Source organism: Juglans regia, chromosome 10, assembly GCF_001411555.2.
Source record: "Juglans regia cultivar Chandler chromosome 10, Walnut 2.0, whole genome shotgun sequence".
Taxonomy (NCBI): domain Eukaryota; kingdom Viridiplantae; phylum Streptophyta; class Magnoliopsida; order Fagales; family Juglandaceae; genus Juglans; species Juglans regia.
In genome coordinates, this window is record NC_049910.1 from 5308785 (window position 1) to 5325349 (window position 16565).

The 16565-nt window shown below is 33.9% G+C and overlaps 4 protein-coding genes across 10 annotated transcripts; 1 reads left to right on the plus strand and 3 right to left on the minus strand.

The window, feature by feature from the left end:
• Window positions 1-13: 13 nt before the first annotated feature.
• LOC109021605 (probable aquaporin TIP5-1) lies at window positions 14-1314 on the minus strand. The gene is made up of 3 exons (XM_019004259.2): window positions 1185-1314; window positions 651-901; window positions 14-397 (listed from the first exon to the last, which is right to left on the minus strand). The coding sequence occupies exons 1-3, from the start codon at window positions 1312-1314 to the stop codon at window positions 14-16; spliced, it is 765 nt and encodes a 254-aa protein (XP_018859804.1).
• Window positions 1315-2152: 838 nt separating this feature from the next.
• LOC109021609 (cell number regulator 6-like) lies at window positions 2153-5063 on the minus strand. The gene is made up of 5 exons (XM_019004263.2): window positions 4832-5063; window positions 4449-4634; window positions 3461-3575; window positions 2814-3073; window positions 2153-2587 (listed from the first exon to the last, which is right to left on the minus strand). The coding sequence occupies exons 2-5, from the start codon at window positions 4554-4556 to the stop codon at window positions 2363-2365; spliced, it is 708 nt and encodes a 235-aa protein (XP_018859808.1). The 5' UTR covers window positions 4557-4634; window positions 4832-5063; the 3' UTR covers window positions 2153-2362.
• Window positions 5064-6553: 1490 nt separating this feature from the next.
• LOC109021603 (peroxisomal membrane protein 11-4) lies at window positions 6554-7697 on the minus strand. The gene has a single exon (XM_019004258.2). It carries the CDS (start codon window positions 7504-7506, stop codon window positions 6826-6828), a length of 681 nt encoding a protein of 226 aa, XP_018859803.1. The 5' UTR covers window positions 7507-7697; the 3' UTR covers window positions 6554-6825.
• Window positions 7698-11102: 3405 nt separating this feature from the next.
• On the plus strand, window positions 11103-14787 carry LOC109014074 (luc7-like protein 3). Of its 7 annotated transcripts, none has more exons than XR_001999683.2 (9): window positions 11103-11287; window positions 11498-11626; window positions 11897-11936; window positions 12069-12144; window positions 12235-12435; window positions 12713-12925; window positions 13010-13409; window positions 13516-13579; window positions 14334-14787. XR_001999683.2 is itself a non-coding variant. In XM_018996380.2 (8 exons), exons 1-7 carry the CDS (start codon window positions 11245-11247, stop codon window positions 13367-13369), a joined length of 1062 nt encoding a protein of 353 aa, XP_018851925.2. In that variant the 5' UTR covers window positions 11103-11244; the 3' UTR covers window positions 13370-13409; window positions 13516-14787. The 7 variants fall into 7 exon arrangements, 2 of the variants coding, with proteins under 2 accessions (XP_018851925.2, XP_035550197.1); XR_001999685.2 differs by having other exon boundaries at window positions 14551-14787; XR_004802496.1 differs by having other exon boundaries at window positions 13010-14415; window positions 14551-14787.
• The last annotated feature ends 1778 nt before the right edge of the window (window positions 14788-16565 follow it).

Genomic DNA, 16565 nt, shown 5'->3' on the forward strand with positions numbered 1-16565 from the left:
AAACAAAAGAAAACTACACAACTCCATCTGGGATTCCCCTAATAGAATCCGTCTCTTGATCATTAGGAAACACCACATTATCATAGATAAGGCCTGCAACTGCTGCACCGATCAATGGTCCTATCCAGTAAACTGCCTGGTTCTTGAAACTGCCGGCCGTGACGGCAGATCCAAAGGCGCACGCCGGATTCATAGATCCACCGGAAAAGGGCCCTGCAACCAAGACACTGGCTCCTGCCATGAACCCTATTGCCAAAGGTCCAATGGCTCCCTGTGCACCACGCCTAACATCCCCAGCAGCATAAACAGTGTACGCTAAAGCAAATGTCAGGACACCTTCCAACAGCGATGCTCCAAACCCCGTCATTTCTTCTGCAATGGTGTAGGTTGGAACATGCTGCAAAACTCAAATTAATATAGTTTCAGTAAAACTTCTCATGGCTCAAAACATCATTTCAATGTCAGACATAAATGAGACAGCATTTTCTTCTACAAAATCAGAAATCATATGCAATGTAAGTGTTCGGTTGCTGTCTTCTGGAAACATCAAACATTCCTTGTAACCAAACACTCGCAGCCCGCCTTCCATGTTTGAAGTAATAATTATGGTTAACTAAGCCTACTAAGAAAGCGAAGGTGTCTAATTATACCATTCCAACAAGAGTCATCTTCAAGAGGAGGCTAGCCATAACGGAGGCCAGCATCTGAGAAACCCAGTAAAACAGAGCGGTCGGGACACTGATATGGCCTCCGACCGCCATTCCAAAGGTGACGGCCGGATTCACGTGCCCGCCTGAGATGTTGGCTGCGATATACACAACAGATGACAAGGCCAAGGCATTGGCGATGGCAACCAACACCAGACTGGATGGGTCCGAAGTAGCATCGGGCATCAATTTTCCTGCCCACAGTACAACAACCAACGAAGGAAGCAAATAAAATTAACAGGTACCCTACAGAAAATGAAGAACAAGAGACTTATTTTTAGAAAATATATATCCTAAATTAAAATTGTAACATGGTTATTATCCTCCATTCTATGCATGCGTTGATCACTATAAGCAACCAGAAAACTATAGAACACTGAAAATATTCATTTACAGAACGGGAACGACACCGGCCGGAAGACTCTTAACTAAGACTATATACAGGAACAATGGAACGTGGACTATGAAAATGCTCACGAGATGACGTCGCAGATCCCAGAACTGAAAAAACAAAGAAGAATGTGGAGATGAACTCCGCAAGATATGATCGGAGAGCATTAGCAGTGACGGATTGTTCAAAACGAGCGGCTAGCACAGTCCGAGCCATTTATTGCCCAGCGAGCAGTGAGAGGAGAAATTAGTTTCAGAGAAACTCGGCGTATAAAGAAGAGAAGAATGATGGAAAGTTTTGCTTATTCAATTATCCTTATATCATCAACAGAGAGCGGTTGCAACGTTTCACGAAAAGACCAGGCTTCAACGATTAACTGCCAAGCCACGTAGCGGGGTGTGGTTGGAGGATTTGAGTGCTGCGGTTTATACAATTGTATTCTCGAAACGGATCAGGTTAGTCTGTGATATGATTCGTGATTAAGCATTTTTAATCCACATGGTCCAGATATCAGTGCCCTTGATGTTGATATTGATTCATTCCATCATGCATCCATGCAGATGGAGTGAAAATCGATCAGATATACATGATGGGTATTTTTCTCATGGATTTTAAATGGCTTTAAATCAAGAATGATCATTCTTTATCCAAAAAAAAAAGATTATTCAGTATTTTATTTTTACAAGAACTGGTCATTTTAAAATTTCTCTGCTTCTCCATCTCTCGAGTGTTATCATTGGCGTATATTTATTTGTTGAATAATGTTAGATATAGTTATGAGTTGTACAAACACCGCACACTATTTTTAAAAAAGAGTAAAGTCTATCATTAAAAAATTAATTTTTTCATATAGATCTCTTATTAACTTAATTTTTTCAAAATGAATATGCGACATTTGCACAGTCTATGACTGCAAATATTATTTCTCTTATTTGTTACTCGGTTGTTACTCGGGTACAGTACCGTTCCCATTTTGAAGAATTGAACCTTTCTGAGTTTGGCACCTTTTAAGCCTGTGCAATCATGAGCAAGGGGGTTTCAAATAAGATGGCTCTAATGCAAAAAGGTGTCACCAATTCAATGAAGCAACTGACAGGTAACACGATAGGCATTTCACAAAATTTGTCCCATGGTTTAAAAAATCACTATAATATCCTTTTACATATGACCCTAATCCTCTAAAAGCACGAGGCACTCTGCACTCATAAACGAAATCTCTATTGAGATATCATATATTCATTTAGTCATACCAACATGGTGGAACCTACAGAGCCTGCATTTCCAAATTGGTGTGCTCGTTCTTCCCCGAGATTGGAGCAGAGTCCTGATTTTCTTCGGTAGGCTTCATCTCTTGGATAGGGGGAGGGTTGACGATGGTCATGGGCATTACAACATTATCTGAGAGGCGTCCTTTCATCTCCCTGTGCTCTTGACACAAGGCACACCAGTGCAAGCAGCAGTGCACCAAGCACGGGTCACACGGCGAGTTCTGCAGCCAGCAACAACATGAGTTAGCAAATTTTAAGCCCAACATTTAAGTGCCGCTCAGAAAATGGCATCTTTGAATCTGTGGATTTTAAGCTCAGCTGATAGCATGTGTTACATGAGCAAATGATGCAGGCATCACGATTGAGGAAAAATATTCCCGCAATCTGAATTTTCTACCAGAATAGATTTAAGTTACCTAGTTAGCAACAGACAACCCTTATAATTACCTTCAAATGATATTTCTTCTGCAAGGATTGCCGAACAAGACCTGTGTATATCCCACACATCCACCAGGCAAATAATAAACCCTCACAAACGAGATATGATGGGTTAATACAACGGAAAACTGCAGTTGCAGCTGCCAGAGCAATGCCACCTTCAACACAAACGGCATGACACATGCATGGTTGTGTCCAAGGCATATCTTCTCTCAAGCTTTCAACATTACGCCCAAACAAAACACATGGACAGAATAGTCCAGTCCAGCCTATAATGGTAGGAAACAAGAGAAATTTTACATAATTGAAAGATTTAATAGTAAAATATTCATCCCTTTATGCAATAAATAGAGTATTGGAACCATAACTTCTCAACAGTCCCATTGCAAGAATATGTTCAAGAAATCAACATATTCTGCGGGCTTAATATTTTTTAGAAACATAAGAGACACAAGCAACCCAAAAAGAAGAAATTCAGGAATATTTAAGAAACTCAGGAAGGTTATCTGAGCAAAGTTAGACAGCCTCAAGCAAACTAGCTGACAGCATTATTCAGATGGTTACTTTATAAGTAATGTCATTCTTGTCACTATTTGCAATATATAGGCCTCCACAACGCCTTACTGTCTTGTGAAAATTTCATCATGTCAACTTACAACTTTCTTTGTCTTCAGAACAGCCAAAAATCCCCGTTGTCCAAGGTTCATCTGCAGGAGGCTGAAAGCTTTCAGGTAGAGGTTGACCACATTCATTGCACTTGTGAACAGACAACTGCCCAAGAAATTATAGCTGGTAAATAGTTATTACATGTATATCAATCTTCATGAGATAAAGATGGTGTTGGTGCAAGGAGTGATGCTCCCTCGATATAAATCGTAAAATCAGACATCCAAAGTCCCAATGTATAACTAAAGACAAAAAACGGATCAGTCAGACCAGAATGGACCATAAATCAGTAAGAAAAAACTGGCTCAATTCAGCCGCTGATTTTGCCAAACTTGCTTGTTTCAAACTGTTTAAACTGCCACTCAACTGGAAATTTTCTGCAGCGTAGGGTTTAAACAAGACCCAGAGGGGAAAGAAAACGAAGTTTGAGAGCATGTTAAAACTTTCCTCTTGGACCTGCCTAGAAGTTTATTTTCTTATTTTCTTCACTTCATGTTCTGTGGTTAGATGAGAATTAAATGGAGTATTAGACTCGCTATTATACGAAGTCACAAATCTAGGATAAACCTAAATTGATGATATGGGTAACAATAAGAGATCAGTGAGAATGCACCGCAAATTGTCCAAGGTCCTACTAGGATGAATCCCAGTATGAGTGGCATGTAACTATGAAAGGGGCTTTGGTGTCCTACTTATAGCAGCACTAAAATATCTAGGAATATAGATATCAGTCAATCGAGTTCACCTCCTAAAGATTCTATTCGCTTCACCCAAAAGCATCCTAATCAAAACCATAAAGCATTGCCTGGAGGGCCATAATTCAGACCAACTACTACAACATACTCCAAGCAGAAGGAAAATTCTACCAAATAAGAGAAATAGAAATTAAAAACAAATGGGTAGAAAAAAAAATGCATAATTAACGAAAGGGTTGTATTATTGTCCTATAGAAATGGGTATTTTCAGAGGGTAAAAAACCTGGGGAACCTCGATTGGCTGATTAAGCTCTCCAGGCTTAATATCCTCCAGAGGCACCTGATCCTTGGTCAGCTTCACATACCGCGAGTGCGCTGACCCATCCGCCATCTGATCTCACACTCCCAACAAAAATCGGCCACAGACAGGCAAAATAAAATAAAACCCTACGGTTTGTTTCCCGAGAATCTGTAAGAAAACAAAAATAACCCATAAATCTATATCAGTTGGTTTTTTTATTATTTGAATCAAATTATATGTAACAAAAAAAAAAAAAAAGGAAAGGAGATAACTCCAGAAATATAGTACCGAATCGAAGTTCCATAAAACATTTATCTTCCTTACATCTATATTTTCTTGTCCCATTAGATTTGACAAACACTGACCTTAGAGAATCCTTTGAAACCGGACCTTGGCTTGAAGATATGATTGAAGAGAGAGGGGAAGAGATATCAGAGGATCTGACGCGAGCCAGAGAGTCAACTCATGTCCGAGTTCACGAACTTGGCTTTGACCCCATGTTTCAGGCTTAAAACGGTTCAAGGTTCAAGCTGCTGCACTCTACCACGCCAACGTTCCAATGAATGCTCTCCACGTCAACACGTGTTAGATCTTGTTGGGCTTAAGCTCAAGAAAACTTGCGAATGAAGAGTACAAAAAGGAAAACTTGCAACCTCGCTTATTTTCTAACAAAATTCCGAGCAATATTTAAAAAAGTAAATTAATACTTTTATTTTTATTTAGATTCGGTTCAATAAGATGAGATTAGTTGATATAATTTATAAATAATAATAAAATTATTAATTAAAATTAAGATTCTATTTAAATTTATATATGAGTTGAGATGGTTTATAAATAGTATAATAAAATATTATTAGAATATTATTTTTTAATATTATTATTATTTTAAAATTTGAAAATTTTGAATTATTTATTATATTTTATATAAAAATTTAAAAATTTTATAATGATTAAATAAGATAAATTGATGTAAATTTTAAATTCAAATAAAAATAATAAAATGAGATGAGATGAGATGAGATGACTCTGTACTCGATCTTAATTATTGAGAAAAAATACAATATAGGACTTGCCGACACTAATAATATGTTGAGGAAAAAAAAGAGGAGAGAACCTAATGGATAGAAAAATATTTAACGTTCGGCATTGGCTTATAGTTATAACTCTTGTGACCGTCCCTTGGACTTTTCTTTTGAGCGAGCTGAGCTGCCTTTGTATGTCGTAATAGAAAATTAATTGACATCTTAAACAATTTTTTTTCATTAAATTTGCTTGATCAATGATAATCACAGATAAATAGTTTGCTGGAATTCTCAATATTGAATTTGTCATAATTATTCTACGCTCTTAATTATGGGATTTAAAATAAATTATAAGGTTTTTCTATATTTCTTGACATTTCTGGCAATTGAGCTTTGTTCGGAATTAATTAATGATATTATTGATTCTTAATAATTTTTGGTAAATAAGATTTTTATTTATATAAATTCTTTTAATGATTAGGATTATGAAATCTTTAAGTATTTATGGAGTTTTAGCTGTAATAAATTGCCATTTTTGAAAAATATAAAAATTATAAGTAAATATTAGGTATTTAAAACAAAAAACCAAGAAGATGATCAGAGTGTTATTTTTACATTGATCCTCATTGCATGCGCATAATACCAACTGAAGAATTAAAAAAAAAAATTGAAAAAATTATACGGAATTAAGGGGTATAATGTAATTTTAATTATCATCATGTATTGTGAGCTTAATCCACATGATATATATATATATGGCGAAAGTTAAGATATGAATTAAATAAAATTTATTTACTCTCATAACTTTCCGGGCAAACGGTGAAAAATGGTAGCAATACACATTAATGCTTGCACAATACGGTTTTGAATGATTGAATACACTGGTGCAATTCAAATCCTAAGGGCTCATTTGAATAATGAGATAAAATAAGATAATTTTAGATGAATTGAATAAAATATTGTTGGATTATTTATTTTTTAATATTATTATTATTTAAAAATTTAAATTATTTAAATTATTTATTATATTTTATATAAAAATTTGATAAAATTGTAACAATAAAATGAGATGATTAATTCTATATCTAAACGAGTCCCGAGACTTCAACATATACAAACCATGGAATGCTCATGCATATGCATCATCGATCTGTAAATACAACTTAAAAGTACACAACCCAAATCGACAGTGCATGTCAGAGTTTCAGACGACGCATGAATACCATTCAATCCCACTTTAATTAGGTGCTATAGTTCAGGAAGTGTTTCAAAGTCCAATGGTGTGTTTTTTTTTTTTTTTGGGTTCATGATTTTGATACAAATATTGAGCTAATTAATTACGAGGGCCAGTTTCTGTACCAACCAGCCCATGCAGAGACCAAACCACTGATGCCAAGAGTAACAGCATGGTTGCAGAAAGGGTTGGGCTCGATATCCGCCACTCCAATGATCAAATCAGCAACATTTGCTGCCACTGCCATCAGCCTCATCACTCTATCTCCTCTAATCTTCTTAATCCTCTCTTTCTCGTCCTTTGATTCCTCCTCTTTCGAAGTTAAAAGCTTCTTCTCTGCCACCATTCCCTCTCTAATCATTATGAAATCAGATATGATAAAGAAAACATACCCAAAAGACTCGCCGAATGCTGACACGAAGCTCATCTTCCTCGCCAACTTCGGGTCCAACGTTCCGATTCTTGATAACCAGAGAAAGTGGTCGAAAAAGAAGTAGACCATTTCGCCTGCATTAGCAAGAACTGCTAGGAACCGCAAAGTAGGGGTTGTGCCGGGGCTTCTTCTCAAAGCATTGAATCCGGTGAGAAACCGGCCAGTCCTAAAGGCTTTCCGGCTAAGCCCCGACGCAACCTCCCACTGCTTGGCTCTCTGGGCGATATCTGGTTGAGTGGACTCGGCGCGCCAATGGACAAGCTTGGAGACATATTGGAATGTCTTGACAAGCTTGTCGATACCATCTCTTTTTGCTAGGAAGATGACCAGCTTGTCCACTTTGTCATTCATGGCTGAATCGAAGCGAGCGAGGTTGAGGGAATTGAGTTGTTGACGATGAACTGCTAGCAGCTCATTGAGTTTTTGTTCATAGAGATTGGGTAGAAACTATAAACAAATTAAGCTAAAGGAGAGCCACAGAATCTGGTTTTTCTGGATAATACACTGTAAGGTCATGTATATGCCTGTGGTTGGACCCTGTTTTGCTGCTTATACTGGTCTTTTTTCTGTGCCACTAAATTAATAAGTTTGTATTTTCTTGTTTTGCTGTAAGATGTCCAATGGCCGCCACTCAATGACTTGCATATGCATATGGGTTATGAGTAAAGTGATAAACTTATTATTAGTCTATATTTATTTTATAAATCTATTTAAAATTAAGAATAGTTATGTAAATTTGAAATAACTTTTAATAAAGCGACACGATTACATTAGTTGATTTAAAATTAATTATAAAATAGTTATAAGAAAATTATAGGTGTATGAGTGTATCGTCACCTTATCAAGAGAGTACCAATCAATTTCAAGTCAACGTAACATGCTTTAATATTTTTTCCGGTATCTTTAGGGTTAGTTTGGATAGCATAGTATTTTTATAATACTCCACTACTATTTATTAATTTATTATTATTTAATATTTTATTATTAGATTTTTATTATTATTCATATAATATTTGAGATCATCGTACTACCTCAAACACAACCTTAGTCCTACCCTTTTAATTTCTCAACTTTCATTTGTGGGTGTAATTTAATTTTTGTTTTTAATATTTTATTTCTACTTTTTTTTTTTTCAAATTACGTTCTGTTTTTAATACTATATTTCAAAAAAATAAAAATGCCTCCCAACTCAATTACATGTATTCAAGGTACAATATTCTTGGAATTGCTTACGAAGTTTTGCCAATTCATCGGCGATTCGCACAAAATTAATGCAATTTGATATAATATATTTACGAGTAATTCTATATACAATTGTAAAATACGTAAATATTATACAGTCATTTTAAAAAATAATAGAATTTATTATTAAAAAATTAATTTATTTTTATATGAGTTTCATATTTATTCACTTTTTTCAAAACGAATGTATGGTATTTATACACTCACGACTGTAAGTATCATTTCTCATTTTATATATCATGTCAAATTATTTTTATAAAATTTGTCTTTAGATGCGATATTTCTCAAATGGAGATTTTACGAAACCGATGGTCTACTGATGAAGTGCAGATTGGTGCATTCCTGTATTTTTTTTCTTAAACATTAAGAAATACGTGCATTTTTTTTTTCTCTTGAACTTTAAAAAATACATTTTTTAATATTTAAGAAAAAAAAACAGTTGTATTCCATAGCTTTTTTCTTTCTCAAAACAGTTACTATCTGCAGTGCTCTCTACAGGAAAATAGAAATCAGTCTAGAAAAAAAATTATTTATTTCTGGTTTGGATAACAAAATAATATTAATTTATCTCATCTAGTAATTATAATTTTTAAAAATTTTTAAATAATAAATAATTTAATTTTTTTAAATTAAAAAATAAAAATAACATTCTAATAATATTTTTTTTTAACTTTCAATTTAATCTCATTTTAATCCACTATCCAAACCAGACATTATTCTCAAATAAGAATTCCCTAGCGATGGAATGGGAAAATCCTTAGGTTGTGTTTGGATGTTGAAGTGAGTTGAGTTGAGTTGAGTTGAAATGATAAAATATTGTTAGAATATTATTTTTTAATATTATTATTATTTTGAGATTTGAAAAAGTTGAATTATTTATTATATTTTGTATTAGGATTTGAAAAAATTGTAATGATGAGTTGAGATGAGTTTGGTAACCAAACTCACCCTAATCAACAGAAAAAGCTTCGGACCTTTTTTGTGCAACAATGTATGTATTATCAAATATTTTATTTTTAAACATTACTCAAATTCAAAATAATTTTTAATTTCAAATTTTTGATTTTTTCTTATAATCATTATCTAATCATTATTCAAACACAAAATTTAATACAACTTTCTAAAACTTTTAAATAAAACATAAAAAACAATACAAGTTTTTCAAAATCCAAAACAAAAATTATATTAAAAAATTATATTTAAATATTCTTCTAACTTTATAATATTTTTATTCAATATTTTCACTCATTTCTCAAATAAAATTTTAAATGGAAGTCTTACATCACATACCTCTACTTAACTAATATTTGATTTGTCATTTTTGTCTTTACATCTTAATGTTTAAATATGTGTGTATTTAAATAGAATGACAAAAATGAAAAACCACACGTTGGTTAGGTGAACGTGTGTGGCGTAAAACTTCCTTAATGTACAATAAGGCATGATTTTGATAGTAAAACCATCTTAACTCATATCGTCTCATCTAATCATTATAATTTTCTTAAACTTTTAAAAAATACAATAAATAATTCAAAATTTTCAAATCACAACACAAAAATAATATTTTATTAATATTTTATTAAACTTTCAACTTTCATCTCATCTCATCTCATCTCATCTCAACTCACTATATAAATCAGGCCTAGGTTTTTCATAAAATCTAATCAAATATTTTAACTTAAATAATTTCACTACTATTTATATTTATGGCTGAAAAAATTGGTTAACCAGTAAAACCGACCGAATCGGTGTGTTCAGTCTGGTTCAAAACTGATCCACTTTGGTTCCAATTCCAATTCCCAATAATAAAAATCGATTAGAAACCGGTTTTGATATTTAGAAGACCGATAGATATATATATATATATATATTAATATTTAATATTATATATAAAATATTTTTTATATGATTTTATATATTATATTATAGTGTAATTGCTAATTAATATAATTTAAAATTTGAGTCTTATTGTTATAAGATTAATATAAAATTTGATATAACATCAAATTATTCTTATAAGTTTTAATATCACATTTGATTAGGATATAACATAAATCAATTTTATAATATAACATTTATATTTTGATATAATATATAAATTTTAATTTTATAATATAAAATTAATATAACATAATAAAATAAGGAATATAAAATAAGAAATATGAGTCGATTAATTGTTAGAATTTTGTTAAAATATGATTTTGTTTATCCGTAAAATCGATAAACATTTTTTTAAATAAAGTAAAAAAAAAGGGGATCGTGTTACACTCCTGTTCGGACTCCTCGTACATAATAACGCACAAGTCACAACTCAACTCCTCGTCTATAAAGCACTGCCCACATCCAACTTATCTGGAGAAGTGTATTTCAAGTTTTTTTATTTTATTTTTAAATACTTTTATAACATTCTCAATCATTTATGTTTGGGTATTAAATTAAATTAAGTTAAGTTGAAATGATAAAATATTATTTTTTAATATTATTATTATTTTAAAATTTAAAAAATTTAAAATTTTTATCATATTTTATATTAAAATTTAAAAAAATTATAATAATAAGTTGAGAGGAATTTATAAAACAAAGGAAGCCTAAGAAAAAATTTAAAAAATATATTACTTTACTAATATTTACTTATTTAATTATTAAGTAAAAAAAAAAAAAAAAAAAAGATGATAGAAGTAATCTATCATTATTCAGTATTCAGTAATTCAGGAGTAGACACCGTCTCGCGCACACCGATCCCCAAACACCACACAAAGGAAGAGAACCCTCAATTCTCAAGAAAGCCCTAAAACAGTGTCTGATTTGCAATTCCATCAATCTCGCATCAAAACGCTCCCTTTAGCCATGGACGCTCAGAGAGCTCTACTAGATGAACTTATGGGTGCAAGTATTTCCATTAACCCTAACTCCCGTTTCCTCTGGCTTTTTTGAGTATTTCTTACCATTTGCTGTTTCTTTATGCTTGTATGAAAATCTTGGGTACATTTAGGGTTTTGATTTTTGTTCTTTCAATTCTGATTTTCTTAAACATGGAAATCAAATAATGCTTTGGTGGCAATTTATATCCCTTTTATTTTGCCTTTGGTGAATTTTTTAGCTCGTAATTTGACGGAGGAAGAGAGAAAGGGATTCAAGGAGATTAATTGGGACGATAAGGAGGTTTGTGCTTGCTATATGGTTCGATTTTGTCCGCATGATCTCTTCGTCAATACGCGGAGCGATCTAGGTGAGCTGAAATTAGTTTTTACCAGATTTCGCTTGGTTTGAGATTCTGTTTGGTTGCTGAGAAAACACGGGAAAATAAAAGATTTATTCTTTCCAGCTCTTCTTCTCCCCCAAAAATTAGATTATTGCCTCTAGGTTTGGTTGATGAGAAGTTTGATTTTTTATTTTTTTTTGCTAAAATTGATCAGCAACCACGGGGAGTTGTTTTAGTTTTCTCATGTTTGTTGAGTACAAGATTTGGCTGATTATTTTGTTTTGCCTTTTGGTGCAGGACCTTGCCCTAGACTACACGATCAAAAGTTGAAAGAAAGGTGATTGACTTTGGATTTAATCCTCTTAATTTTTGTGTCATGTTTAGCTCACCACCAATATCAGAATTTTTTCTTCATTATTATTTTTTGATTCTAGGTGCTAATTGGTGTTTTTCATTTTGGCGGTTTTAGTTTTGAGAAGTCTCCAAGACATGACACATATGTGCCAAAATTTGAAGCTGAACTTAATCAGTTTTGCGAAAAATTGGTAGGTAAAAAATTTCTTTCCTTCCCCCCCTCCAACAAAAAAAACGTGTTTGTCTTCTATGTTTCTTTCACATTACTTGCTCTATTGCAGGTGATGGACTTGGATAGAAGAGTTAGGCGTGGGCGTTCTCGTCTTTCACAAGAGGTGGAACCCACCCCAGCACCTCCACTATCAGCTGAAAAGTCTGAACAGTTTTCTGTGTTGGAAGAAAAAATAAAGAATCTACTGGAACAAGTGGAGGCCCTAGGTGAAGCTGGGAAGGTTGATGAAGCTGAAGCACTCATGAGAAAGGTGATGGCACTGTGTTTCTGTTAAGCATCAAAAGCCACATCTATTAGTCTCTTGAAGAAGTTACCAGCATTGACCAAACAGAGAGTGGCACTGGATTTCTAATCACCGTGTTTCTAATCACTGCAATGATTCCCTCCATAGTTCTTTTCTTATCATAGCCATTAGATGCACCAATTATAGAGGAACTTTAACTTTTGTTTGAAACATTTCCAAAGCCCAAAGCATACCACATTTTGGGTTTCTCGGTGTTTAATGTTGAACTTTTTTTCTTTTACAGGTGGAGGCACTTAATGCTGAGAAGACAGCATTGGCCCAACAACCCCAGAATGATAAAGTGCTGATGCTTGCACAGGAGAAAAAGATGGCCCTATGTGAAATCTGTGGTTCTTTTCTTGTAGCAAATGATGCTGTTGAGAGGACCCAATCTCACATTACTGGGAAGCAACACATTGGCTATGGCATGGTCCGGGATTTCATCATCGAGTACAAGGTGAGTCTCCCTTTTGAAACAAGTTTATAAGAAAATTTTCTATTATGTTTTGGTGAATAAAAGGAATTTTTTATTGTATTTCAGGAAGCTAAGGAGAAGGCGAGGGAAGACGAAAGATTAGCTAGGGAGAAAGAAGCAGAAGAGAGAAGGAAGCAGAGGGAGAAGGATAATGAGAGGAGGAGAAGTGGTTCGGGGGATAGAGACAGGCATCATGATCGTGATCGAGACAGGGAAAGGGATAGATATCATGAACGAGATCAAGATCATGAAAGGTCTAGGGATGGGAGTTCTAGAAGTAGTCGAGACGGAGGAAGAGGGATGGATTGGAGGTCCAGGAATGGTAGAGAAGGAGCCAGGGATAGGTACCGTGATCGGAGTAGATCACGTTCGCCTGCTAGGCATGGTCACAGAAGGTCACCTAGAAGTCCAGTTCACCCGTATTAGTCAATTGAGTTGATGTGTGTCTGACCTTTAAAATTATGAGGTAGATTTTATATATTTATTTTTTATCTGAAAACCTTTTTGAGCATGTGTTTGAGTCATCCGTTATCTTGTCAATGTGGGTGAAACTTTTCTTTGCTATCTCACAGCTTTATTGAGACTATACCATCTGTCTCCCTTTCATCGATATTATTAATGGAGAAAAGGGTTGAGGTAGGTATAACTTCATTGCTGTATCTCTTTTTTAATATATTTTAGGCTTTGGTGGAATTATTTCTGTTGCAGCATCTGTCTCTGAAATTTTCTCATCTATATAATTTTTTGGAGTCATCTTGGGTTATATACTCCGTTGTCAGTAATTTAAATGGTTGGACTCAAACTATATGCCTGATTGAGACTGCAGCCGAGAGAGAGTTGGGGGGTTTTTCTCATTTGAGGTAACAATTAGATGTTATCTTACTTATCAAAAGGAACAAAATAGACGTATATCTATCAACACAACTCCAATATATTTATAGTTCCTTGTCGGATCACCTTCATTTATGGTTGTTTAGCTGACTTAGACCAGTTCATTTACAAATTCTGCTTATATGTGTTTGACCTTGAAGAACTCTACCAATTTGGAAAATGTTGGATTATTTACTCTTGCCCTTACGCTGGTCACTTACAAACTATCCAGACATGGTTTCATAAGTATGGTTTGATGTAGTTGTTTAATCATTCTCTAAAGATCTACTAGTGAGGATCATCACCCTGCCTTCGCCAATTTACTTTATGGATTAAAATGGTTATGAGGTGCGTACAGTTTGCCATGAATGGGTATTTATTGAGGAGACTAGAAGTAAGCGGGACAGATATCAATATTTGATATCTGTACGTGAAAGATGACTACTTGTTTAACAGGGTTTGGGTTAGTTTTGGAGTTATCGGGTTCAGACAGGTATAGGTAATTACTTTGTTTTTGCAGAGTTATTCGTTAGAAGAAATGTTGTTTCCAAATGCATGGGAGACCACGTAAGTGGGCTGGGATACGAGGTAAATATTAAGAGGTAACCAAAAATTACAATCTGCAGAATAGTTTGTTTCTATTTAGTTTGCAGGATAAGGCAGGTAATCTGGTGAACCTTGATGGTCGGATTGCTGCTAGTAAGTAGATATTTTATGCTAAGGAATGGTTTGTGCAGGGAACTATACTTTTACTGAGTAGTCGCTGCTTTTGGGACTACATATATTTTATCCAAACAAAACAGGAGATGAGAAAACCAAAAATAGTTGCATTTGGAGTGGAGGAGCGCAGGTGCAAAATCCTTGTCTGCAAAAAATATAATTGTAGGTACTTTGGCAAGTTATGAATTACCTGTCACTGTAAATGATTAGATTAACATTTATTGAATTAGTTTTGAATCAAGGGTATCTTGGCATATATCATCATGATTAAGAACATAAACAGTCCCTAGATTTTTCATCTTTATCTTTTTGTTTGTCAATTTGTTCCTTAGGTATGTAATTTTTTTCAATAAAAACCCTCCGTCATGATTCCTTTGATTTCTAACAGAAGCTTGGGAAAGAAAATTACAAAAGAAAATACTATTCTTACCGCTAGTTTTTTTTTTAATTAATATTTTGTTTTTACTTAATGATTAAGTAAGTATTTTTTAATAATAATATTTTTTTTTATTTTTTAAAATATATTTAAATGTGTTAAAAAATACATATAAAAAAATACAAAAAAAAAAAATCATCCTAAAACAGTTAGCGGGGGCTCCAGCGGCGAGAGTAGCACCGCACAATTACAAAAATAAAGGAAACAGAGGGAACCTGGTGAGTCGGGTTGCCCAATCCAAGCGATACCCACGTTTCAAAACTTTGTTTTGTAAAGATTTTTTTGGTTTTTTTGTTAACAGTTATTTTCGTTAGATAAGAATGCAAAACCCATAGAGTACTTGAGAGTCGCACATTATTATATTTTGAAGAGAAACATATGAAACAAGTATTTTGAGTTTCTTTTGGAGTTAAATAGACTTTTTATGTAGTAGGAGGTTGAATAGACTCTTCATCCATGTAACTAACTATCAGGACAATATTATCTTATGTCCTTTGTTTTTAATCACAATTAGCTTTATTTATAAAGGGGAGGAGGAGGGAGGACACACCTCATGCAAAGATCAGTACATCATCCACTTCCAGAAATATGTATGAATCAAGCTCCAAGTACAGTACCATCCAGTTTGGTGACACTGTTTTAGGGGGGAAGGCGCCCACGAAGTGCACAGATCTAGGTGAGCCTGTAATTTTGGGTTGGATAAATTGGCCTGCCGAATTCCAAGTAGAGCTTTGGTGCGTGACCACCGCCGGATACTGACAACCAGTACCATCCAGCAAAATTTGAATAATTGAAGCATGGCATCTCGAGTTCTTTTTTTTTTATTTACTATTGAAAAAATGGTGAGGCCCTTTAAATATATATATATTTTTTATTAGGATTCAGACTGTTTTTAGAATTAGTTTTTATTCGGTTTTGGAAAATGGAGTGTATTGAAGATATTTTTGGGGAAAAAAAATAAAATGAGATGGTTTGGTTTTCTGTTTTCATAAATTATTTATTTATTAGAACAATTGAGATAAGATATTTTGATAAAAGTTATTTTGGTGTAAAGAATTTCAGATTGAAAATAAGAAAATTTTAAAAAACTTGTTATCATGCCAACTACAATTTCTCTTCCAATTTTTTTTTTTTTTCTTTTCCCAAAAACCATAGCCTAAAAATTAATAAGTAAAATTATGAAAAAACAACAGAGCGGTGAATGCCTTCGCACGTGGCGCAAGGTGATTGACCAATTTTGCAGCCTCCTTGACCAGCATCCAGTAACTTTGCTACGTCATTGTATTTGTAACCCCCCAAAAACATGCATACGTGGCATATGTGGGCCATATATAATGAGGCGGATATACCGTACAGGCTTCGGAATCATCCTTTCTTTATGGGATATGCGAATATACTTTGTCCCACTTCGCCGCGCTTTTTTACGTTCACATAATGAGCCGAACAGTCTAATGACGATTGGAGCCTTGATAAGTCGCTGAATTGTGACCTTTACCAGTTGCCACCACGACGGCGTTTGGTAAAATTTTGATCTGTTTTTACCAAAACTGCCCTCTTTACTTCCGTGGACGTAAACTCTGCGCATATACAGGTTTG